Source organism: Nomascus leucogenys, chromosome 18 (genome assembly GCF_006542625.1).
Source record: "Nomascus leucogenys isolate Asia chromosome 18, Asia_NLE_v1, whole genome shotgun sequence".
In the NCBI taxonomy this organism is placed as follows: domain Eukaryota; kingdom Metazoa; phylum Chordata; class Mammalia; order Primates; family Hylobatidae; genus Nomascus; species Nomascus leucogenys.
In genome coordinates, this window is record NC_044398.1 from 19393304 (window position 1) to 19419938 (window position 26635).

Genomic DNA, 26635 nt, shown 5'->3' on the forward strand with positions numbered 1-26635 from the left:
CAGGAAACTGTCTCCTTTCCAAGGCTGCTATGGGAGGCAGTGCTGGAGGTGTGTGCCTTCATCAAGGCTGGGGAGGGAAGGCATTGCTGTCCGCTTTAGGGTTGTACCGTTGCAGAAATGTGACATGCTTGGGCTGGGGGTGGGAGAGCAGAGGGCAGCCCGTGGGGGCGGAGTCAGAGCAGTGTGTGGGGCGAGAGGAGGAGGCGGGCCGCCCACAGTCTGCTGATGTGCCAGGATTTGAGGGGAATTTCCATGGACTCCTGGAGCAGTAGAGCAACCCTTGGGGTTGTCATGCCAACTGGGAAACTGAGGCTCAGAAAAGGTAAGGGACTTGCCCAAGGTCACAAAGAGTTGGTAGCAGAGCTGGGATTGGAGCCTAGGGTGCCCATGTGGCCGGTCGCCCAGTGCTCCTTCCCTTTCCCCTTTGTCCTCTTTGGAGACATGAGATCTTCATTAAGGCCCTGCACATTCCAGACACTTGAGATCTGATTGCCTCCTCTGCCTTCTAGCCATAGTTCAGGGGCAAAGGGTACAGTTCAGATGTGGGATTCCATGCAAAGGGGGAAAGAATAAACCAAAGGCCACACATAGAAAGCAATTTGATGTATTTCTTTTTTATATAGAAAACTACATCTAACATTAAAAACAAGATACATGAAATAATAATAAGCCTTAACATTGCCCAAGTTGTGTAGAGATAGTTTATATATGCCCGATTCAGCCAGGTGTCTCCTGGGAGCCGGCAGTTCTGAATGAGCCTCACATCCTCGGCTCCTGCTGTCGGAGTTCCCTTCATTTCTGCCCACCCTCCTCCCCCTGCCTGCTCTCCCCACCGCCTGCTCCTTTTCAGATGGCTCTCCCTCATGGTGGCTTCTCCTCTCAGCAGCCCAGAGGGGTCGGGAGAGTGAGACCACAGGGCACTCCCATACCCCTTCCTTGGAACTCCTCTTGCCCTCACTTTGGGCCCCATGAGGATAAGTCTCAGGCAGTTTCTAGGGAAGACCCTAGGCCAGTGGAGGAAGAGGGGATGCATGAACCAGTTCCCAGACAGGATGGGCTCCGAAAGGCTGCCAGGACCTTGGACTGGAGGCTGTTGTATAGGACAAAGGCCTCCTGTCATCTCTGTGAGCCCGTGTCTCCTTTCAAAGGGCCTGAGAGAAGGAAGACCTGGGCCATCTTACTCACTCCTGCTGGTGGCGGCCTACAGTTATGAGTGGTGGAGGCTTAGCTGATTGGGTGCTGTGGGCTGCAGAGGGACACAGTCCTGGCCAGAGGAAGGAGGAGGAGGGGTGACCAGCAGTGCTTTGACACAGGAATATACCCCTGAGCGGTTACCCTGGGAGGAAGCAAGCCCCACTCCAGCCCACCCCACCCAGCTCTTCATTCCTGGGCTCCGTAAGCCCATACCCAGAATTCCGGTCTCCATTCCCCATTCCTACCCCTCAGCTAGAGCTCCAACCCCAGACAGAGGATGCTGCCGGCAGTGGCCTGAGCTGGGGACTTCCTGTCTCACCGCCAGGGCCAGACGTCCAGGGTGCATCCGGGAGCACTGTCTTCTGCTCTGATTGACCTCTGGCTACTGAGTCAGCTGGGTCTGGGGGGGCCTGGCCGGAGGTCCACCCAGGGCTGAGATCTGGGAAGAAAATCACCAGACACCATTACCCATGTACGCTGGGGACACAGCCCTAGGACGCAGGCCCGTGACTCTCTTGGTTCAGACACATGGAAGGTGGGGAGAGAGAGACAGAGAGGTCTGGAGAATGAGGGAGAAAGAAAAGCAAGGGGACGAGGGTGTTGGGTGGAGATGAAGTCGCTCTCGACTGTCCTTCCCATGGCTGTTTCTGTGGTTCTCCGATTAACCATGAGTCATTCTTATCCTTAAGCCTTGGAAGGCTCTGTTCCAGACTGGGATCATCACAGAGTTCCTTCTTTGGGCTTACAGGCGTCTGAAGCCATAAACCATTTCTCAGATTTATTCTTCCAGCAGATATATTAGGCCAGTCCCTTTGCTCAGGGAGGGTCCAGTTGCATGAAGTCAAACTCCGTGCACCCTTCAGAGTCCTTCTCTGGTTTCCCCAGGAGGAAGTAATTGCTCTGCATCTTGTCTCAGAATGCCTTGGTCAGTTATTTGTTCTACCGCTTCTACCTGCCTGTCCCCAAACTCTTCCCCAAAACAGCTCAGGGCATGCCATCCCCACTCCCACCTTGTGCTTCATTTGTGGTTGTTCTTGATTAGAAATTCCACTCTCTGCCCTGGCTGGATTGTATAACTGGGGTTTGCAAAACTCCCAGCCTAGCTCCTTCACAGCCTGGAATGTGCTGTGTGCCTGTGGGAGTCTTAAATCAAGTTTCTGCAACTATTGCCAACAGGAGGGGTAGCAAAACAGACTGGTGTGCCCACTTTGCTTCCTAGAGAGGTTTGTTTTCCAAAGGCCATGTTTGTCACCTTTGAACTGATGAACCCAAGCCATTAGATGTCTTTCTCCAGCTCTACTCAGACACCATGGAAAGCTTGAGGGAGGCAATGAGAACTGTTGTTAAAGAAGCCATAATTCTTTAAAGAAGACATAAATTAAGGGATTATTTATTTAATAATATTAATAAAGGGATAATTTACAAATAATAAATATTTATTATTTATTCCACTTAGGAACAGAAAGACCTGCCAGAGTAGAAATGCCATTTCTCCCCAAATGGATCTATAGATTCATTGTGGTTCCAATCAATGTCCAGTTCATTTGATTTCCTCCCGAGACTTGAGAAGCTGATTCTAAAATGTGTATGGAAGATTCGAGATCTAAGAATATCTAGGACACTTCTGAAGAAGACAGGAAGAAGAGGCTTGGCCTACCAGATGGCAAGATGTGCTGTAAAACTGAAGTCATTACAATAAGGAGGTTTGTTTAGGGACAGACAGAATGACCAATGGAAAAGATAGGCAGAAACAGCCCCAGGCATATGTAGAATCTTAGAGTATGACAGTGGGGTCATAGCAGATCAGTGGGGACAGAAGGACTGGTTTGATCAATGTGCTGTGACGTTACCAAAAGTAACAAAATTGGGCATGGTGGTTCACACCTGTAATCCCAGCACTTTGGGAGGCTGAGATGGGAGGATCGCTTGAGCTCAGGAGATGGAGGCTGCAGTCAGCTATGATCACGCCACTGCACTCCAGCCTGGATGACAGAGTGAGACCCTGTCTCAAAGGGTCTCAAAAAAAAAAAAAAAACAAAAGTAACAAAAGCAGACTGTGTCAGAGAATGTCAGGGACCGAGGATTACAATTCACCAGGTTCTCTGTACTTGATGTCCAGTTTTTATAAAGGAGGAAGTCCTGTCCAGAGTCAAGGTAGGGTTGACAGCAAAGTATTAGTGACAAAGACAAGTGAATGCGCCTTTGCTGGCAGCGGGAGGCAGCCTCTGCTGCTTTCTCAAGAGCTGGCTTTGATTCGGGGTTGTGGGGGAGCCCTGTTCCTCAAGCATAAGTAGGGCCAGGTCAGTGGGATGGAGGTTCAGTGTCCCCAGAGCTTAGAGTACCGCCTGGTGGTCCTGGAGGTGGAGCTGGTGCTCCCTAGGGGAGACAGAATGGGCCCTATAGCAGTTTGGATTGGGGGCACTGCCAGGACCTCCTATCCTTGGTCTGTTTTGCTTTCCTTACAGGAAAGGGGAGCAGGACAGCAGGAACCCAGCTGCCCTGGGGATGTGGGAGAGAATACTGTTTTCTCCCGAGTAAGTTGGTGAACACTTGCTGAGCCTTCCCTAGCTTGTGGCAGGAGGGTTGAAGCATGTGCCTTTTTCTTTTTCTTTGAGACAGAGTCTTACTCTGTCGCCAGGCTGGAGTACAGTGGCACAATCTTGGCTCACTGCAACCTCCGCCTCCCAGGTTCAAGCGATTCTCCTGCCTCAGCCTCCCGAGTAGCTGGGACTACAGGTGTGCGCCACCACGCCCAGCCAATTTTTGTATATTTAGTAGAGATGGGGTTTCACCATATTGGGCAGGCTGGTCTTGAACTCCTGACCTTGTGATCCTCCTGCCTTGGCCTCCCAAAGTGCTGGGATTACAGACATGAGCCACCGTACCCAGCCACCTTTTTCATAAGGATGGGCTCTACCTTCAGAAAGGAACCTTGTAGGAGTGGTGAGGGACAGCACCTGCGAGAGACGCTCTAGACTTGTGCTATCCAAAATGTGGCCACCAGCTACCTGTGGTCGAGTTTAACTTAAAGCAAAATAACATGGAAGGTTCAGTTCCTCAGGCACCAGGGCCCCGTTTCAAGAGCTTGTTAGCCACACGTGGCTCGTGGATACCACACTAGGTGTTGACATCATCTAGGAAGTTATCTTAGCACTGCTGCTCTACTGTCGGCTTTGTATTTTGCAAAGATGTTTCACACCCCTTTCCCCCCAGTTCTTCACAAAAGGCCCGTCTGGTAGCCTTAGTGGCTGGCCAGGCAGATGAGTTTTGGTTGTGAATCCTGACTCTCTCATGGGTTCTGTGCTGCTTAGTCTCTTTGAGCCTAGTCTGTGAAACGAGATTAGTTGTTCCTTGGATGTTTGAGGGGGTATGTTGATTAAGGGAGATGAGATGATGCAGGTATGACCCCTGACAGGATAGTGGCACAGCATAATCACTATAAGAGCCAACAGGCTTTACTGTTTTACAGGTGAAAAATGAGGCCCACAAACGGGAAGTGACGCAGCCAAGGGTACTGAGCTCACCCATGGAGGCCCAGAACTCCTGCCTCCTCTGTTGCCTCTGCTGCTCCCGCCAGCACCCTGCTCTGGGACAGGAGAAGCTGGGGCAGCATTGTGCAGAGCAGGTGGCTGTCTGCAGGGTGGGCTTGGCCCAGGGCCAGGCAGGATGGGCCTCGGGACAGAGGGCCTCGGGAAGGGAGGTGCAGGGTTTCTCTGGGCAGGAGGAGGGGGCCCTGCTAGTCCTATTTTATTCAAAACCTCTCTCAAGCCTTGGAGTTTAGCTCTTCCCCACCCCCTTTCAAGCTAGAAAGTCTGAAAAGCGCTTTGTTTTGGTCCAACACGGAGCCCTGGACCTCGAATGCTCCATGAGACGGTTGTGGAATGAAGTGGTTCTCGGGGCCTTCCAGGAACTGCGGGCTCTGGCAGGGGGCTCATCCTGATGTTCTGCGCTCTCCCTCTTCCCTGTCACTTTTGTTCAAATTCCTAGAGCCCTCTTGAGCTCTCCATGGCAGGAATGATATTTGCTTCCTGTAGACCAGGGGTTCTTTTTTTGTGCCAGGGACCCTTTGGTTCTCTGGGGAAGCCCGTGGATCGATCCTTTTTCAGAACAAGATATTTAAATGCATAAAATGAAATACACACGGTTACAAAAGAAAGCAGTTATAGTAGGATACAATTATTAACATTTTATACAACCAAATTTTTGATGTAATAATGTGCAACTTTATCAGTACATTCAATCACAGGATCTAGCAGTGAGTCTAATACTATCATAATTTTGAAGTAATGAGGAATGTAAATGACATTTTAAGATATTCAGAATAATTGTAAAGTGATTTCTACTGGTGACGAAATTGCAGGTGTTGTTAATACTACTTCAGTTTGTTGTGCACATCCCACATGGAAGGGATATTTCAGTTAGAGGTAAACAAAAGTAAAGATGTGGATTTTTCTCCATCTCCAGTTTGAGAGCTCCCTAAATTCCATCCATTGGACCATCAGTTCCAGCCTCTCTTACTCTCCCTTCTCAATAGTCTTCTGGCCCCTTGTGAGCCTATAGAGCGTAATACAGGGCCTGGAACACAACAGAGCCTAGTATTTGCCTTTTGGGGGTGAAAATGGGCCTTGCAGGTCCTCGTTAAGTGCAGATTTGCCCCAGCTGTGGTGAGCCAGCCGGGACGAGTGACCAGTTGCTTCCTTCAGGGGGCACAGGTGCTGGAATGCCTCACAGAGTCTCCTGCTTCCCGGCGGCTGCCTGGAACTGGGCCTCTCCCTGCACAGGAGGAAGCAGGGTTCCAGGATGGGGGATGCAGGGGACCTTCAGGCCTGGTTCATGCTGGGCCACAGGGCTCCTCTGCAGCCTGTTGAAGACGCCACGTGGTTCACAAAGCCTGGGCTTTTGGGCTTGGCTGTGGGCTGCCAGCAGCACGCACTTTCCCTCTTTGCCCCCAAATGGGCATGGCCGTGTGCCCCCCCACCCCCAGCCCTGTTTAGCTGAGGCCGTCCTGCTTGACAGATGGGCCATTTGCTTCCTGTGCTAGAGCTGAGTGGCCGGCTGCCTAGTGAAAGGCTATAATTAGCAGAGTGGAGCGGATGGGATTGCATGCTGGCATTGACAGATAATTTTATCCTCAGATGGATAAACTGATGTCATCAGAGATGTAAATATCATTTGGAAATTTTGAAGTTCCTGGGAAGGTTTATGCCGGTCTCTCCCCATGCCCACTGCTCTTGGGAGCACTTGAATGGGGAGGCCAGAGAGGCCTGTGCTGTATGGGGAGCTGCCTGGGAGTTGCCTGCCAGGCTGCTGGGAGGGTTGGGATGGCAGCTCCTTCTGCTAGACCAGGAGAAATAGGGCCTAGGATGGCTCGAGGGAGTTCTTGGTTTACATTTGCTTTGGGAGCTTTTCCCATGGGGTTTATGGTCTGGAAATGTCTCAAGGCTAACTAGCAAGGAAATGGCAATGCTTTATAACAGTAGAGAGTGAGATCAGAGCAAGGGCAGTTTTGTTTTCTGCCAGCAAGGGTGTTCTGGAGTGGGTCCCAGGGCTCTGGGGAGCTTGTAAAAATAGAAGAAGCCACTGACTGCCTTTATGGAGAGGGCTGGGGTCAGTTCTGCTCAGCATTGGGGCCATTGGCAGCTCTGGTGTTTGGGGGATGGTTTCCAAAGCACACTACCTTAACTCAGAAGCACAGTCTCAGGCAGGAAGGAGTAATGGGAACAGGCTGGGGGCAGGGGAATAGGGAAGGATGTCAGCTGTCCCCATCCCACCAGGGAAGAAGAAGGACTTTTTTTTTTTACAACAGGGAACATAGAACTTTCAAAAGTATATCGGGCCAGTTCTGAAAATGTTAAGATACAATAGTCGTGTTGGTTCCATGACAGGGTGAGAATTACGCTTTTCATCAAAATGGAAGAAAAACCCTACCTCTGCTACCTTCAAGTACCCAAGTCCCTGAATATTTTATTCACTCCATGCCTGGGCTCTGAAAACTTCCATGCTCTATGGGGTTCTTATTTAACCATGATTCTCTGCTTTGAGGTGGATGAGCCTCAGGGCTGTTTTATTTGTCCACGTTTAGAGTTTAGTGAGTGATTCCTCATAGATGGAGTCACTGAGGAGGGGGACTTGGCCTTTTTTTTCTTTTCTTTTCTTTTCTTCTTCTTTTTCGAGACGGAGTCTTGCTCTGTCACCCAGGCTAGAGTGCAGTGGTACGATCTCGGCTCACTGCAACCTCCGCCTCCCTGGTTCAGGCGATTCTCCTGCCTCAGCCTCCCAAGTAGCTGGGATTACAGGCATGTACCACCAAGCCCGGCTCATTTTTGTATTTTTAGTAGAGATTGGGTTTCGCCATGGTGGCCAGGCTGCTCTCGAACTCTTGACCTCAAGTGATCTGCCCACCTCAGCCTCCTAAAGTGCTGGGATTACAGGAGTGAGCCCCTGCGCCCAGCCTGGACTTGGCTTTTTAAAGGCTGCTCACCATTGCTCTCCGAGGACCTGGGGCACTTCGGCTGCCCTCAAACAGTGATTTCTCCATGTTCTGGGTTTTGGAGCATGACTGTGACTGTCCAGGTAGTCTCTGGTTTATCTTTCTCTACCAAAAAGTAGATATTTTTCATGGTCTCCATTTTCCTGTAGAGGGTGAGTATGTGTGTATGTGTGTCCTGCCTTCTAAGGCCAACTTGTTAGTAAGTGGCTGGTGGCTGAGCTTGTCAGTGTCTTGAGTCGCTGCTGGCCTGTGTGTTGGAAAGGCATCCTTCTAGACTGGGGGGAAGGGTCTCACTAATCCTGGATTAATTTTCAAACCAAGGGGAATGGCACTTAGCCTTGAAACACAGCAGAGTACTGGATCCAAGTGAGATGGTTTCCTGGTAATCCTTTGTTATCCCGTGTTTCTGCGTAAGCTCTGTCTGCTTGTTTGACTTTTGGCATCCCCGTCAAGCATCAAAGCTTAGGAGGAAGCAGCCACTTCCCTTTACTCAGGACTTAGCTCTCTTTAGAAGGAGGTCACGGGCATCTACTTAAGGACATGATGATCAGTAAGGAGACCCACGAAGTCAGTTTAAGGCTCAGGCAGCCCTGTGAGTGGCTGGAGGGGCGGCCTCCTCGGTGTTCTGCATGGTGACACTGGGGTGGCTATGCTCATGTCACCTCCTGCCAACATCTGTCTGTATCATCCCTTCCTTTCCTTGGACCCTAGCTGACAGCACCATGTCTTCCACTTACTCTCCGATGTTGCCTTCAGCTTAGTGGAGAAGTCCAGTTATCTGATGACTTGTCCCTGCCCTCCAGAACATGAGGCCCAGAAAGTCAGAATCCTTGGACAGGCAGGGGACTGGGTAGACAGTGCCTGATTTGAACTCAGAGGGTCTGTTGGAAGGCCCAGGTCTTGTTCATTCAGCAGATGTTGATCATAAATGCTGATTCTACTTCCTCAGTGTCAGAATGTGTGGGTGCTGGGGATGCCCGAAGCAATTGAAAAATCCTTCCTGGAGCTTATGTTCTAGTGAGGAAGACAAATTCAAAAAAAAAAAAAAAAAAAAAAACCCAACCAGAAATAATGTAGTATGTTAAATACTGGTAAGTGCAAAGGAGAAAATAAAAAAGAGAAAAGAGATTAGGAGTTTCACGGGGAGGAACTTCCCATCTGTAAATAAAGTGGCCCTGAAGGGCCTCCCTTTGCAGGTGGCAACTGAGCAAAGAAGAGAAGGAGATGAGGGAGTAAGCCGTGAGTGAGTCAGGGGAAGAGCATTCCAGGCAGTTGGAACTGCCTGTGCAAAGGCCCTGGGGTGAGCACACATGGCAGTTGACAAGCATCAAGAAGCCTGGGTTCTCCTGGTGGAAAGTTATAGGGTGTTCTGTAACAGCATGTCCACTGTTAGAAAAATTGAGAGTGAGGGATTCTACTTGCGAATTCCCTCAAAATTCTTCCTGCTCCAACCTTTGGCCTTCTCTGTGGTCATCCTGAAAGTAAATTCCGTGTTATGGTACTATGTGAAATGTCTGTTGCCCTGAGCACAGGGTGACCTGCCTGTTTAATACGCGTCATGGCGGCCTCGCACTTCCAGGTTTGTAGTGTTTCCACATTCATTCTCTCGCAAAAGCCGTGGTGTGATCAGTGCGGAAATGAATGTCTTCCTGCCTGTCTTTCAGATGAGAACACAGACTCACATGGTCAAATGCCTGTCCAAGGCCCAGGGTTAGCAAGTAGCAGAGCTGGGGCTCAAACCCATGTTCTCTGACCCTCCAGCCAGTGGCATTTCCCCTAACCCATCTATACTCTCCTCTAAAGTGGCATCTCCAGATAGGGTCTGTATTAGTCTGCTAGGGCTGCCATAACATCAAGTACCAGACTGAATGGCTTAAACAACAGACATTTATTTTCTCACAGTTCTGGAGGTTAGAAGTCCAAGATCAAGGTGGCAGGGTTGTTTTTTTTTTTTGAGACTGAGTCTCGCTCTGTCACCCAGGCTGGAGTGCAGTGGCACAATCTCAGCTCACTGCAAGCTCTACCTCCTGGGTTCACGCCATTCTCCTGCCTCAGCCCCCTGAATAGCTGGGACTACAGGTGCCCGCCACCTTACGCCCGGCTAATTTTTTGTATTTTTAGTAGAGACGGGGTTTCACCATGTTAGCCATGATGATCTTGATCTCCTGACCTCGTGATCTGCCCGCCTTGGCCTCCCAAAGTGCTGGGATTACAGGTGTGAGCCACTGCACCCAGCCTGCAGGGTTGATTTCTTCCGAGGCTTGTCTCTGGCTTGTAGACGCTGCCTTCTCCCTGCATGTTCACACAGTCTTCCCTCTGTGCGTGTCTGTGTCATAATCTCTTCCCCTTATAAGGACACCAGTCATATTGGATTAGGGCCACCTTAGTGACCTCATTTTAACTTTAATTAGTTCTTTAAGGGCCCTGTCTCCAAATATAGTCACATTTCGAGGTACTGGGGGTTAGGATTTCAATAGAGAAAATTTGGGGAAACACAGTTCAGCCGCTAACAGGGCCCTTTCTGTGCTGTAACCTGGGGCAAGCCTCCCCCACAGCAGGTACCACAGCCCCAGATGACTGTTTGCTTTAGAAAATCAAGTGACCTCAGTCTCTCTCTCACCCTCTGTTTTCTTGCTGCAGCTGATCGGGGCCCTGGTCCTGTCTGTGGGCATCTATGCAGAGGTTGAGCGGCAGAAATATAAAACCCTTGAAAGTGCCTTCCTGGCTCCAGCCATCATCCTCATCCTCCTGGGCGTCGTCATGTTCATGGTCTCCTTCATTGGTGTGCTGGCGTCCCTCCGTGACAACCTGTACCTTCTCCAAGCAGTGAGTAGACCACACCACCCCTCAGCCGGGACTCCCCAGGAGAGCTGGGGTGCCTGCCCCTGTGCCCTTGGGCAGCTCAGTTTCTTTTGTCCCTGCCTCAAACCGCCTCCTTTAGAGAGCTCCTTAGATCAGCCCATCTGACCACACTGGCCCAAGAATGCCCAGGCCACCTCCCCTCCTGCCTGTAAAAGTTGATTTGAATACTGTTCTTACTTAAACTCTGTGTTCATCTGGACGCTCAGTTGCGAGTAGGAAAAACCACACTCAAGTGAGAGCAAGCAAAGACAAAAAAAGGAGGTGGTGGTGAGTCATTAGCTCATGCAACCAGCAAACCCACACTGGGTCCAGGGTTTAGATGGCGCCACTGGGCAGGGTTGGGCAATCTCCCCAGCCCCTCCCAGCCGGGGCTGCTCCTTTTGCAGTGGTCACTGCCAGCCTCAGGCCAGCAGAGTCCTTATGGTTCTAGATCTCAGGGAATCTTTCCTACTAGCTCTGGCCAAAGTCCCAGGACTCTGGTGGGCCTGGCTTGGGCCATGTGCCCATTCGGAGATGGGGCATGGGGAGTCAATCCTACCTACATCCCATTATTGTGGGGTGAGGGATGACTCCCCAAAGCTGGGGGTAGTGAGTAGGCAGACCCATTCACTCTGCACTTGTGTGTCTCTTGACCTCATTGTCTCCCCTCATATGGGAAGCCCCTACGATCCGCTGTAAACCAGGTTTGGGTGCTACATGAGGCTGGAAGTTGCTGAAATCAGTTTGGGTAATGCCTGCTCTCTAGTAAAGGGCAGAGGTTGGGGTGCATATCCTCTATGCTTCAGCTATCCCCCTCACCCACTCTGGGGGATCTGGGAAGTCACATCTGAGGGCTCTTTGTGGGGAGCTGGAAATACTGCCCCAGCCTGCCCGTTAAGCCCGGCCCAGCCCCTCTGGCTCAGTGGCAGTGACGCCCAGTTCTCCTTATGGTGGTGGGGGAAGGGCATGCTCTTCTACACAGACCCCCAAGACAAATGGAGGTAACCATCTGGCTGGGACAGCTGAGTCACTCTTCCTGCCCTCTGGCTCCAGAGACAGGTTTTCCTGGGGCCTGCCTGTCCACAACCACGTTCTCACAGGAGGAAGGGGCAGAGGCCTGGGAGCTGGTAGGAGCTCCCCGAGGGATGCTTCTCCTTGTGCTTGCTCTTGGAGCAGATGGTGCATCTCCTATACCCCACACACGCCCTCTGCTCCTCTCCAGGTGAGTCTCTGAATTCTGTTTTCCAGTTCATGTACATCCTTGGGATCTGCCTCATCATGGAGCTTATTGGTGGCGTGGTGGCCTTGACCTTCCGGAACCAGGTGGGCCTGTGGATTTGTGTATCGGCCATGTGTGTACAGAGCACCCACTCTGTGTGCCTTGGGCTGTTAACTGGGGGTGCATCAGTGAGCAGGGCAGATAACCCCCATGGAGCTTTCATTCTGCTGAAAGAGAATGACAGGCACTGAACAAGTAAAGCAGCGACTAAGAAAATGAACCAGGCTGACATGAGAGTGCCTGGGGAGGAGATGGGAAGACCGTGCTGAAATGGTAAAAGGAGCCAGCCGAGTGAGGTCCCAGCAGAGGGAAGCTGAGCAGAAATGAGCTTAGCATGTGAGCAAAACAGCATGGAGGCCACATGGCTGAGGGTGGGTGGGGTGGAGAGGGGTGGAAGGTGAAGTCGAAAGGGCTGGCGAAGTAGGTCACAGAGGTCCTTGTAGGCCATGAGTTAGGAGCTTGGAGTTTTTTCTAGAGGTGGCAGGAGCCTTTGGAGAGTCTTATGTGGGAAGCGATGTGACCCAGTTTATATTATACCGTGGCTGCTGAGTTGGGGAATGGACAGTGAAGAGTTGAGGGTGTACACAGGGGCCCAGCTGGGAGGCTGTGAGGGTCATCCTGGGAATGGGGTAAGTGGCTTGTACCGAGGTGGAGGCGGTGGGCCTGGGCCAAAAAAGCGATTTGGTGTATGTTTTGGAGGCAGTACCATCAGAGGCTGTTATGCCGGCTAGAGGAGTGAGGAGAGGGGCAGGTTGATGCCTGGCATCCTGGCCCTGGCAGGGTTTGCAGAATCCGGACCCCTTAGAGCCAGAAAGGTTCTCACGGCTCCTGGCTCCAGCTCCTTCAAGCAGGATGTATGCACCTCATACTAGCTGTGCCACCTTGGGCGAGTTACTTGGCCTCTTGGATTATTAGGGGACACCTAGCTCACAGATCTGATGAGAGAATGCCTGTGAAGGACTGGGCATGGTTCTGGCACATAGTGGTTAAGGCCCCACAAGAAGCTGGTGGTGGAGCAGGGCTGACTCCAACCCAGGGCTCCGTCTTCCCTCCCATAATCTTCTTCCTTTGTCCTCATCCTGCATTGCTGCTATAGGTGGGGCTTGAGGAGCAGGGCATGTTTGCAGAAGCCCCATTCTCTGTGTCCACTGCCTGGCCTGCACCCCTCCCTACCCCAGACAGCTTGGTCCTGGTGCATCTGGACAGTTGCTGCTAGGACATGCGTCAGGGCTGTGAGCCAAGTTATCTTTTTTTAAAAAAAAAAAATTGTTTATTTTTTTGAGACAGGGTCTCACTCTGCCACCCAGGCTGGAGCAGTGGTGCAATCATAGCTCACTGCTGCCTCGAACCCCTGGGCTCAAGTGATCCTCCGGCCTTAGCCTCCCAAGTAGCTGGGACTACAGTCATGCACCCCTGTGCCCAGCCAAATTATCTTTCATGTCAGCAGTTGCTCTTAAGGCAGCAGGTGCTGTCCCACACCCTGGGTTGTGCAAACCTCTCAGATGGCCCAGGGTCTGGCCCTGTGAAAATGTTCATGGGAGTGCCTATGATTCCAGCCCAGGTGGGAGCAGGGACCACACCAGTTCTGCTGGGGCCTCCTGCAGTGGGACCTAACCACAGGCAAGTCTACACACCTGGAATCCAGGGGCCTTCCTGTTTTATGAGCCCCAGGAAAGGGGCTTTATTCCATTTGCCCATGAGGCTGCTTCTCCCTTTTCCTCTTTTCTACCTGCCCCTCCCTTTGCCTCTTTTCTGCTTATCAGAGCCTCTCTTCTGAGCTGGCAGATCTAGCATGCTGGTTCACTTTCCAGCAGCCTTGAGGGGAGAGATCTTTATTCCATTTGCCCATGGGGCTGCCTCTCTGTGCAGCCAGCAGAGCTCCTGGCCAGCCTGCGGCTTTCCAGGGGCTACGGGTTAGTGCTTTCCTGGCTGGAGCCCAGGTCCAGTTTGTGGCCAACTAAACAGACTCCTGGATATAAGGAGGAATCTCCACCAGCCCGTGACCCTGGGCAAGGTTTCTGCCGCTAGGCACGGCTTGACAGTCAGACTGAAGTGGCTTCTCCACTCATACAGGGGCAAGTGGCATCCTATCAATGGAGTCATGGAGGCACACAGAAGTTAAGAATTCCCCCAAGAGCACACAGCAAGGCAGAGGCGCCTCAGGAATGCTTTCCAGTCCTGTCTTGCTACCTGCCCCTCCCCGTCCCTTTTTTCTATTTGTCAGAGCCTCTCCTCTGAGCTGGCAGATCCAGGATGCTGGTTCACTTTTCAGCAGCTGTGAGAGGAGAGATCTTTATTCCATTTGCTCATGGGGCTGCCTCTCTGTGCAGCCAGCAGAGCTCCCGGCCGGCCTGCAGCTTTCCAGAGTTAGCACTTTCTTGGCTGGAGCCCAGGTCCAGTTTGTGGTCAGCAGCATCCATGGCCTTCATAAACCATCCTCCAAAGATGGGCAGCGGTTCTGGTTTCTAGTGCACTGCTGCAAAGGCCATCTGATTTGTCATTTTCCAGTGCCCTGTAGGTCAACAGAATATCACCTCCCTCTTTCAAGTGATGGAGCTGGGCTGAGATGAAGGCTTTGGCTGGCGGAACGTCCAAGGGCCCTTCGGTGCTCACAGCTTGGGTTTCCATGGGCCTGAGTTCAGGCCTGACAGTTTCCCGTCATCCCCAGACCCTGCAGATGCTGTAGTCTGTGAAGGGTGCTCCTTCCCCTTGGGTGGTGTCCCCTCATGGGGAGGGCCTTGGTATGCAGCCCAGGAAGGGTCCTCACTGACACCTCTCTGCTGTTTGGAGGCTCAGGCCATGATTTGTCATCTTGAAAACTTAAAAAATGAGATACAAAATTATAAATGCAGTAAGATCTCTACAATGAAAAAAAAAGGTCTAGAAAAAGACTTAAAGGAATGGAAATATCAGCATATGAATTCATATTTCCTCTGAGGAATGAGACTAGGGTGATTTTTCTCCTCCCCTTTATATTTTTCCCTAGCTCTCAATTTTTTTTTATAATCAAGGGGAAAATATCACAAAAAGAAAAATAATATCCCTTCCAACTCTAATGTGATATGATTTTGTAAAACAGGAGTCAGGCCAGTGGTGGGGATGGGGGAGGAGTGGCCTGGCTGTTGATGATGGTAGGAAGGGCATTGTATGATGGAGAAAAAGGTGAGGAGCAATCAAGGTCAGCTTCCAGGAGGAGGTGATTTCCCAATTTCATTTTTCTCTAATCAAGAGGATTTCTCTGAGCCACATTGTAACAAGTTCAGTCTCCAGTGCCATGGGCCCTGTTAACTCTTAAGTATCTACTTATGACAAATCAGAACAAGTCATTAGGTATTGGTGGAACCCACCCCCAATATTTCACCATAGGTTCTTTCTATTTTCCATAAGCGTCGGCCAGCTGAGAAATAAAGAGAAAGAGTACAAAGAGAGAATTTTACAGTTGGGCCACCAGGGGTGACATCACATTATCGGTAGGACTGTGATGCCCACCTGATCCTTAAAGCCAGCAAGTTTTATTAAGGATTTCAAAAGGGGAAGGGGTGCAAGAACAGGGAGTAGGTCACAAAGATCACATGCTTCAAAGGGCAAAAAGGAGAACAAAGATCACATGCTTCTAAGGGCAAAATCAGAAACTCCTGATAAGGGTCCAACAAAGGTCACAAGGCAAAGGGCAAAAGCAAAGATCACAAGGCAAAGGGCAAAAGCAGAATTACTGATAAGGGTCTATGTTCAGCGGTGCACGTGTTGTCTTGACAAACATCTTAAACAACAGAAAACAGGGTTCGAGAGCAGAGAACCAGTCTGACCTCAAATTTACCAGGGTGGAGTTTCCCAATCCTAGTAAGCCTGAGGGTACTGCAGGAGACCAGGGCGTATTTCAGTCCTTATCTCAACCGCATAAGACAGACACTCCCAGAGCGGCCGTTTATAGACCTCCTCCTAGGAATGCAATTCTTTTCCCAGAGTATTAATATCAATATTCCTTGCTAGGAAAAGAATTTAGCGATATCTTCCCTACTTGCACGTCCGTTTATAGGCTGTCTGCAAGAAGAAAAATATGGCTTTTTTTGCCCGACCCCGCAGGCAGTCAGACCTTATGGTTGTCTTCCCTTGTTCCCTGAAAATCGCTGTTATTCTGTTCTTTTTCAAGGTGCACTGATTTCATATTGTTCAAACACACATGTTTTACAATCAATTTGTACAGTTAACACAATTATCATAGTGGCCCTAAGGTGACATACATCCTCAGCTTACGAAGATAACAGGATTAAGAGATTAAAGTAAGACAGGTGTAAGAAATTATGAAAGTATTATTTGGGAACTGGTAAATGTCCATGAAATCTTCACAATTTATGTTCCTCTGCCACGGCTGCAGCTGGTCCCTCCATTCGGGGTCCCTGACTTCCTGCAACAATTAGGCTAAGGATTACATGTTGGGTTCTCAGCGAGGTGCACAGACCACGGCCACAGCCAGGCATTGAAAGCTAAACAGACTCCCAGATATAAGGAGGAAACTCCCCCAGGCTCTGACCCCAGGCAAGATTTCTGCTGCTAGGCATGGCCTGACAGTTGGACTGGAGCCGCTTCTCCACTCATAGAGGGGCAAGTGGCCATGCACTGGGGAGCTGGGCACAGAGCAGGCCTTAGGAGCAGGAGAAATATGACACCCTGACCCCAGCCAGGGGCTGGAGGAGGACCTGAGTGACTTCTCTAGTTGTGTGGGTCTCAACCCTCTTGACAACTGCTTTTGTCCCAGCTTGTTCTGGGGCTTCTCATGAGGGTGTCAGGTGTCAGAGGTGGGCAGCTCCTCATGCTCCCAGCCAGGTGCAGCTGAGCATGGACACCTGGAGGGTCTGGGTAGTGGCGGGTGTGTCTATACCCCCATCCCAGGCCTCCTCTCTCTACCACCAGGGTAGGATCAGTGGACATTGTGGTCCTACCTGACACTGTGGTCAGGGAACAGTGGGGAGCACCAGTCTGCCTATTTTATCATGGCACTGGCACAAGCTGGCTCTGGGCACAACCTTGAGGTCAGAGGCAGGAGAAAGTAGGCAGCACCATGGCTGTCTCGGCCAACACCTGAATATACACAGTTTTCCCTTGGTGTCCGAGGGGGATTGGTTCCATAACATGCCCCCTACCAAAGGATACCCGAATCCACGCATGCTGCAGTCCTTTACATAAAATGGTGTAGTACCCGAATATAACCTACACACATCCTCCTGTAAATCACTCCTAGATTACTTGAAAATACCTAATACAGAGCCAGGCATGGTGGCTCATGCCTGTAATCCCAGCACTTTGGGAGGCCAAGGCAGGTGGATCATTTGAGGTCAGGAGTTCGAGACCACTCTGGCCAACATAGTGAAACCCTGTCTCTAGTAAAAATACAAAAAGTAGCTAGGCGTGGTGGTGGGTACCTGTAATCCCAGCTACTAGGGAGGCTGAGGCAGGAGAATTGCTTCAACCCAGGAGGCGGAGGCTGCGGTGAGCCATGATTGCGCTACTGCACTCCATCCAGCCTGGGTGACAGAGTGAGATTCCGTCTCAAACAAAACAAAACAAAACAAAAAAACCAGATACCTAATACATTGTAAATGCTGTGTAGATAGTTGTTTATGCTGTATTGTTCTTTGATTTGTATTATTTTTTACCGTTGTGTTATTTTTTATTGTTCCTTTTCCCAAATATTTTCCATCCACTGTTGTTTGAATCTGCGGGTACGGAACCCGTGGATGTGGAGGGCCAGCCGTGTATCCTTCCCACCTACAGCAGAGCTGTCGGCCTTCCAGAAGTAGAGAGTGCTCCTCGCTGGTCTGGCCACACCCCACGGGTGTGCTCCACTGTGGACAGCCGTCGGGGAGTGAGGCTGGAGCCCCCAGTCCCAAGGACACTGAAACATAACCCTCTCCCACCATGGAGATGAACATGTGACCCCGGCCAGGTCTGAGGAAGGGTCTGGCAGATGCTCACTCCACACGCCCCTTCCCGCATTCTCTTTTCTTGTGGTCACCTGGGTTCTCTTCCATTCCTGATCGTCACATTGGGCTTCTATTGGGACTGGAGCAGAGGCTAGGTTCCGGGGGCAATGAGGATGAGTCCCTGTTCTAGAGGGACTGGGGAAAGGCTGAGATGATGGCTTGGCTCCAGGCGCAAATGAAGGAAGAAAATCCTGGGCCAAGCACCTCTCCTCCAAGTTTTTGTTATGTTTTTGAGACAGTCTTGCTCTGTCACCGAGGCTGGAGTGCAGTGGTGCAATCACAACTCATTGCATCCTCAGCTCCTAGGCTCAAGCAATCCTTCCGCCTTAGTCTCCTGAGTAGTTGGGACTACAGGTGCATGCCACCATGCCTGGATAATTGTGTGTGTGTGTGTGTGTGTGTGTTTGTGTAGATGAGGTCTCGCCATGTTGCCCAGGTTGGTCTCAAACTCCTGGACTCAAGTAATCCTCCTGCCTTGGCATCCCAAAGTACTGGGATTATAGGCAGGGACCACCATGACCAGCTCCTCCTCCAAGTTTGAGGGCTAGGCCCGCACTAGGCCGGCAGCAGGGCCTTCCCAGCCTCAGGTCTCAGGCTGACATGGAAGTGGTGTTAGCCAGAGGCAGCCCGAGGGAGCCCCGGGCCACTCCTTCCCCAGAGGGGGTCTTGGTCCTGTGCAGGCAGCTGGCCTGGTAGGAGGCTTTAGCGGCCGCCCCTTCCACTCCTTTTCCTACCCCTCTGTCCTCCGTGCTGGAGGAGCTGCCGCCACATGCCTCACCCCCTTCAGTTCCTCATTCATTTAAAAACCCTGAGAGAGGGGTGATGTGGAGGCTTCAGATAAAAAGTAGATTTAAAAGACAAAGCTAGAAAGGGTAGTTCTTCACAGCTTTCTCTGGTGCTTTAAACAACATGCTTTCAAACCTTGTGGCTTTTGATGTTTGCTTACTCTTTGCTTAATTTAGCCTGGTTTTCTAGTCCTCACTGGAGCTGCCCCTGCTGGCATGGCCTGGTTTGGAGGGGAATGGGGTGGGGGCGGTGGCACTGGGTATGTTGGGCATCTGGGAATGGCAGAGGAAGCTAGAATTCTCTCTTCCCTGTCCTCTGAGTGGCTCCCCTGGTCTCTCGGAACATTACCAGTGCTGTCAACGTCGGCATAGCACTTTACAGTTAAACTGTACAGCCAGCTTGCCTCATAGGATCTTCTCACACACACACCTCCCCCCGACCATCGCCCCTCACAGCACAGGAACCATCTCAGTGTCCTCCTCATCTCCCTGGTACACATACACACGTGCACACACATACAAGTGATGCACACTTGCAAGAACCAGCATGCCTCAAAGAGCTCCCTGATGGAGGTTAGGGGCAGCTGCTATCCATGAAGCCCAGGGACATCTGTTGCTCCTGCGGGGCCCCCCTTCCCCCAACAACTGGGCTCAGCTTACCAGATGGAAGGCTGAATTTTTCCAGGCCCCTCTCGAAGCCCGAACCTTGGAAAGTGCCCAGGAGGCGGGATGGTTTGGGGAGGCAGGCTGGGGCTGCTCACCAGAGAGGCAGAGCCTTTCCCCACAGCCACAGAGCAGCCTCTACTCTGCCACTTCCTCTCCTTCCTGCCCTGGGCTTCCCACCTTCATCCCACCCTGTTGGCAGCCCTGGGAGAGTCCAAACAGCACAGTGGTCAGTGGGGGTGCTGTAAGTGGGCCAGTGGGCCTGGGTTGGTGCAGAGGGACATGGTGGGCCAGGACTGTGTCTGTGGTGCCTTGAGAGTAGGGGGAAGCCACCCGGGAGGAACCTCCCCATGTGTGGCCTTAGGCAAGGCCCTGACCCTGGCGGCACCCCATGAGTACATAGCTCAGCCAAGCGTGTTATTCAATGCTGTAAGCTCATTCCCCTGCCCCACCCTGGGTGGCAGACTGGCCCCACCCTGCTATCCTGTTTTTTAGGCACCCCCAACCACACCCCAGCCAGCTGGCCTGTCCCTTCATCACCCAGAGGAGCAGGCACCCAAGGATGGAAAAGCTTCTTGACCTGGGGGCCTCTGGGAGGTGGGCCTGGGGCCAGGAGAGTCCTTGTTCTGCCCGGGCTGCTGGGCTGGAAGGCAATGCCCCCACCCAACTTCTGCCCTGGGGGCCAGTGCCAGGTCTGCGAAGGGCCATGGGCTGGTGAGTTGACAGCTGCTCACAGGAGCCTGCATCTCCTCTCTTCTCTTGGGGCTAACTCCAGTCTTCTGCAATCCCAGGCCTGCTCCAGAGCTGCTGTTTATCATCAGCAGAGGACTTTCCTTCTGGCCACAAAGGCCAGGTTCCCCGAGCCCATCTCCTTTTTTTTTTTTTTGAGTCTTGCTCTGTCGCCCAGGCTGGAGTGCAGTGGTGCCATCTCAGCTCACTGCAACCTCTGCCTCCCAGGTTCAAGCAATTCTCCTGCCTCAGCCTCCCGAGTAGCTGGGACTACAGGTGCATGCCACCATGCCCCGCTAATTTTTTTTGAGACGGAGTCTCGCTCTGTCGCCTAGGCTGGAGTGCAGTGGTGCGATCTCGGCTCACTGCAAGCTCCGCCTCCCGGGTTCACGCCATTCTCCTGCCTCAGCCTCCCGAGTAGCTGGAACTACAGGTGCATGCTGCCACGCCTGGATAATTTTTTTGTATTTTTAGTAGAGACAGGGTTTCACTGAGTTAACCAGGATGGTCTCGATCTCCTGAACTTGTGATCCGCCTGCCTTGGCCTCCCAAAGTGCTGGGATTACAGGCGTGAACCGCTGCGCCTGGCTGCCCCGCTAATTTTTGTATTTTCAGTGGAGACAGGGTTTCATCATATTGGTCAGGCTGGTCTCGAACTCCTGACCTCAGGTGATCTGCCCACCTCGGCCTCCCAAAGTGCGTGAACCACCGTGCAGGCCTCCATCTCCTTCTTTACCTTGGCTTTGAGCAGAGCGAGGTTCAGGGAGGAGGTAGGTGCTGCAGTCTTTGTTCCTCTTTTCCTGATCCTGGAGATGATTTTGGGAGATGGCCCCAAACCTGAACCTTGGTTTCTTAGCACCTTAAAGTGTGTCAGGCTGGGAGTTTGACACCCTGGTCCCAGCGTCTCTCTGCCAGTGGCGAGCTGGGCGACCTCGGACTAGCCACATTGCTCTCTGGGCTGCAGGGTGTTTGGGAGAGGGGAGTTGGCCAAGACTCCTGCCTCAGACACTGCCTCCATTGCAGTCAGTTTTTTGAACAAGAGTTGGGGGCCTCGGTTTCCCAGGGGATTTGTTTTCCACCAATGACATGTGGGTGTGAAGTAGTACCATAGAGTATTTGTCTCCTTGAAAAACAGACAAAAATCTTGAATAATAACACCAGGACCTACGATGTACCTGGTGTCCTGCTAAACACCTTCACGGCTTTTGTTCATTTAAATCTCACAACATCCCTATGAGGCAGAGAGTGTTTTCCTCCTGATTCTGCAGGTGAGCAAACAGAGGCTCAGAAGTTAAAAGAAGTAGCGGAGGCCTGGGTGGCTGTAGGGAGGTGTCCTTGATTATGAGGCTTGACAGCCCCTCTGAGACTTGGTTTTTGATCCTCAGAGCTCGAAGTTACCTTAAAGATAGGACTACGGGTTTGGTTCACAGTTGGGAAGCTGAGGCCCACAGAGGAGAAGTAAGTCATGATGGGGCCTGGAACCAGGATCCTGTTGTCCCAGCGTACGCTGTGGTGCCACCCCCGGGAATTGTCTGGCTCTTCAGTCCGGCACCGGAGCCGAGAATGCCCCCTTTGTCCCCAGTCTCTGCTGATACTCGACCTCCGTGCTCTGAAAGCTGCGATTGTTACAGTGAGCTGGGCTGCCCACGCTCCTGCCCCCGCCCCTTCCCACTGTGGGGCCCTTTGTGCTCCTGGGTCTCAGCACAACAGCCAGGCTGTTGATCCAGAAATCGCAGCGTGACTGGGAGAGGGCGGCCTGCCATGATCCTCCCGGCAGGGATTGTCCCAGCCCCAGCCGAGGGGGACCGAGCACTGCAGTGATGAAGAGAGGAGCCCATGAGGGAGGTCAGGAGACCTGAATTCCAGTCCTGGCAAGACCCCACCCAGCGTACTCTGTGACCTCACTCACTCCCCAAGTCTCGATCTCCTCATCTGTAAAACAAGAGGCTGGATGGTGGAGGAGTGTGGAGAGGGGCTCTGGAGGGCAAAGGGAAGATTCCAGCGTGGGCCCATCCCTGGGCGGTAGAAAGAGCACTGGGCCTGGAACCAGGACAGCTAGGTCTCAGCTCAGGCATGGCGGCATCAGAGCTGTGTCCCCCCAAGCACAGCCCCAGCCTCCCAGGGCCTGGGCTGTCTGGTCTGTAAAGGGAGTGGAGTGAATTACTCCTGCTGGGACACAGCACAGGCACTCAGGCATCAGATGAACACTGGAGGCACGGGGAGGATGTGTGGGCAGGGAGGTCACGGGTGTCCAGGGTGGGGAGTGGAGGGGGCTCCATGCTGGCCGGGCGCGAGCTGCATCGGCACAAGGCATTCTCCACCCATCCAAGCTTCCGGGAAACCTTGGGTTGGACTCTGGGAGTGTGTGGTTCTTTGCCTTTGTAATTTCTCCTTTTGAATAGACCATTGACTTCCTGAACGACAACATTCGAAGAGGAATTGAGAACTACTATGACGATCTGGACTTCAAAAACATCATGGACTTTGTTCAGAAAAAGGTGAGCCAGGCGCTTTGGGGTACAGATGCGCCTCCCGTGCCCTTAGCCCCCCATTCAGGCCCCTGCTCAAGAAGATGGGGTGAGGGGCCAGGTGGCTTATAGATTCCCAAAGCAGGTGGCTGGCCAGGTTGGGAGGCAAGAGTGAGCATGGATGGCCCACCAAGGATGGGGAAGCCAGGGCCCAACCTTCTCAGCCGGTCCTCTGCCCACATTCCTGGCCCAAAACCTTCACACCCTTCTGCCCCTCTCCAGTTAGACTGGCTTCCTGCCCCCTACCCCCAAATAAAACAAAGTCAGGTGTCGCTACAAGCAACCTTGCAGGGTCCCAGGGCACCACCCTCCAATGAGCAAGGATCCTCCTTCCTTGAGGTGTGAGCAATCTCAAGGGGAGAAACCTCCCCCAATCTGAAGCCCCCTCTGCCAAGTCTCTTCAGTGACAACTCACTCCTTGTCAAGTTAAAGACAGCCCTGATCGGGAGAAAGTTCTTCGCTGATTTCAGTTTCCCCCAAATACGGGACAGTGAACCAGACGCCTCTCTTACTTCCATGACACTTCCTTGAATGTGATGATGATCCTGTTCCTTTTGGGACACCATCTCTTCCCTCTAGGTCCACCTAAATCTGTTGGCGCAATATAATAATAATAATATAATAATAATAATAATAATAATAATAATAATGGCAGTGGTAGGGCCAGCTGCTGTCCTGGGTGGCTTTTGTACATCAACTTCACTTGGTCCTGAGCCTCAGCTTCCTCACCTGCATAAGGGGAATAATGACAGGAAGCTCTTGGGGCGTTGTCATGAGGATTACCTTGACTTAATTCAGGAGACGTGCTTAGAACAGTGCCAGGCACAGGGTGAGACCACAGTGCCAGCTGCGGGGATCATTGGTATGTTCTCCGGGGTGAGGACAAGCAGAGTGAGGGCTGCAGGCCCACTCAGCCGGGACAGCACTTCCTGGGACATAATCTTGGTGGCCTCAGCTGGCCTGGACCCCTGTGCCAGCTCTCAGTGGGGACTAGCCTCTCCCCACATGCAGGGCCACTTGCTGTGGCCGCTCCCTTGGCCCAGACTTTCTCTTCAGTCACAACAGGTGCAGCCTCTGGAAGGCCTTTTTCTGCCGGGGATGTGCCTGCCAGCTTGGGCTGGGAGAGCTGACTTCTGCTCTGGGTGGAGTGAGATGTTTTTATTGGAACCAGCCTTTAGCTGGCTTGGGGATTTCATTTCTCCTAGGGTAGAGGTAGGAGGTGATTAATGCTGAATTGGCACTTGCTTGGTGCCAGGTCCAGTGCTGAGTGCTTCATGCATGGCACTCTATGTAATCACAGCTCAGCTGTGCAGAGCTGCCATCCTTATTCTTGCTTTACAGACAACCATCTGAGGCTCAGAGAGGCTGACCAACTTGCCTGAGGTTGCACAGCAGGGAATGGTGGTCTGAGGATTTGACCTTGGTTCTGTTCCATTGCAAAGCAAATGCCCTTTGAACTACATTGCAGAAAGACAGTTGCAGGTCCCAAAACCTGATGGCTTAAGGGGCACTGTGGGGACTCTGAAAGGTGTCTGGCTACCAGGACGTGTACTGCAGCCCTGGTTGAGCCCTCCAGTCCCAGCTCCCTGCTTCAGTTGGCTGGCAAAGCTTTGCACGGTCCAGCCTGTGCCGCCCTCTCAGCCTCATGCTCTGCACCCTCTCTGTTCCAGGCTTGCTGGCCTCTGCACCTGCTGCTGAAATACAAGCTTGTTTCTGCGTGGGGCCTTTGCATGAGTCGGCTAGCTTCTTTCTGTTTCCATGTTTCAGATGAAATATCCTCTCTACAAAGAGCCCTTTCATGACCTGCCAACCTAGAACTGCCCCTCCCCACTCTTCCCCTATTTCTCCATTTCCGAGGTGCACAGCACCTTTCCATCCAGTGCTTACTCTCTGTCTCTCCACTGGAATGTGTTCCACCTGAGCAGGGGCCGCGTTGCTTTTGCTCACCCTGTCTCTCCAGTGCCCAGGACAATGCCAGGCACATACCAGCCATCAGGAGGGTTACCAACTACTTCCTACAGGAGCAGGGAGGGGAGGCAGGGAGGGGCTCGGCTAAAGGGAGAGCTCCAGGCAGGTTGTGAGGTGCGGGTGCTCTCCTTGCTAAGGGCAGGGCCAGCTGAGCTGGACGGGGTGGCTCCTAGGGCGGGTGCAAAGGTCGGTTGAGGTGCAGGGACTTTCACAGAATCATGCTTGGTCTCTGGGACTTTAAGGGCCATCTTTTCCAGCCTAGCACCTGCATTTGGGGACACGAAGATGAAGAAGGTGGAGGCCAGTTGTCAAGGAAGGACCTTTCCTCCCAGTGTCTAGTCACTACCCTGATATCCCACCAAGAGGCAGCCCAGCCTTGGCTTCCATACCTCTCCAGTGACAGGGGGTTCACTACCCTCTAGGCAGCCATGCCACCCTTTGACAGCTCTGACTTGAAAGTGTACAGCCTCTCCCTTCCCCAGGGTGACCCACATAATAAACTGCGTCCGTCTCCTGACAGGGCCCCTTCCTGTCATCTAAGCAGGGCCTGGGCAATGACGGCAGCTCCTCTTTCCTGCTTGCTTCCCTCAGTTCAAGTGCTGTGGCGGAGAGGACTATCGAGATTGGAGCAAGAACCAGTACCATGACTGCAGTGCCCCTGGACCCCTGGCCTGTGGGGTGCCCTACACCTGCTGCATCAGAAACACGGTAGACACTGCTCCTGTTGGGGCTGGGAGGCTGTCGGGGACCCCAGATGGTACAACTCTTCTCTTGTCTCTCTTCCCAACTTGAAGATGGGTGGTGTGGGTGGATGGCAGGGAAGTAGGAGTTGGTGGCAGAGCGGAGACTTTCCTGATTCTCAAGGGCTCCTGAAAGTGGAGCTTCTGGGGGTCAGGGGTAGGGAAGCCATGTCTTTCTTAGTGGTGTTGGTTAACATCTATTGAGCACCTACCTTGTGCGGGCCTGCTCTGGGCACTTTGGTGGTATTTACTCATTTAGTATTCACGACAACTCTGTGAAGCACGTACTGTTATTTTACCCACTTTACAGATAAGGAAATTGAGGCACCCAAAGGCTGGGTGTCTTGCCCAAGGTTGGCAGGGCTGGGATGAAGTGCAAGCAGCTGTTGCCTGAGCTACACCTGGAGAACTGTGCAGGCCAGGTGAGGGCAGGAGGGAGAGGTGCCCAGGCCAGGGGAGCTTAGCGGGGGTAGCCGGCTCTGCAGCGTTAGTGGAGGTAGGCAGGACCTGCACCTTGGGCATCTCCACTGGTCTTTGGCCTTGAGGTCCTGGTGATCAGCAGCAGCAGAGTGCTTGGAAGGGGGTCTGGTGACGTAAATGCCAGCCTCTTCCTCTCCCCAGCACAATCCTCTCGGCTCTGTCACCTTGGTCATTTGGGATGATGTCTTGTGTAGTCAGCGCTTAAGTGAAAGGCTTCATCAGTCCTTGTGTTTGACAAATGTGTCCAGAAACTGTTTCAGGATTGGAACAAAGTGGAGAGCTTTGTAATTACTCATGGCCCAGATAGTCATGGAAAGTTTCTCTCCTGACATCGCCACCATTCTGTGCCCATTGCCAGATTCTGTAAACCAAGCAGCTGCGGGTGGGGGCCTCGCCCATGAGTCAGAGAGCCAGTGCCAAGTGCACTAGCTCTAAAAAAGGCCGGGCCAGGAGGGAAGCTTTGTTTGGAAATGTTAGGTGCCATTTTAGGGTAGTTCTCTGGGAAGGGGGGTGCTGAGGAGGAGCAGAGTTTCCAGAGAGGCCTGCATGGGGTGATCCTGAACCTCATCACCCAGGGCAGCAGCATCTGAATACCTAAGCTGAGATGTGGAAGCCGAACTTGTATTCACTCATTCATTCAACAAATATTGGCTGAGAACCTACTCTATGCCAGACACATTTCCAGGTTCTGGGGGTGTAGCAAACAAAGTCTCTGCCTGCATGGAGGTGACATCCTAGTGGAGAAAACTGGCAAAATAAGTAAAAGATAGAGGGTCATAAATGCTAAGTAGAAAAAGAAAGTAGGGCATGGAGGATTGCAGTTTGGGATACTGAGAAATGTGGGATCTGGGTGAAGCTCTGAAGAAAGTGAGGAAGGTGCCTGGGGAAGGGGCATTCCTGGCAGCAAGAACAGCTGTGCAAAGGCCCCAGGTGGGAATCACCCCAGGGCGTTTGAGA

General features: G+C 52.2%; 1 protein-coding gene across 1 annotated transcript in view; it reads left to right on the forward strand.

Annotated features, from left to right (window-relative positions):
• The window catches only part of TSPAN15 (tetraspanin 15), a 56996-nt gene that overhangs the window by 22570 nt on the left and 7791 nt on the right, over nt 1-26635 (forward strand). The window contains exons 2-5 of the mRNA XM_030798317.1: nt 10325-10510; nt 11774-11848; nt 22365-22460; nt 25050-25166. Coding sequence (XP_030654177.1) covers nt 10325-10510; nt 11774-11848; nt 22365-22460; nt 25050-25166 — 474 coding nt within the window. The remainder of the gene's footprint in view (nt 1-10324; nt 10511-11773; nt 11849-22364; nt 22461-25049; nt 25167-26635) is intronic.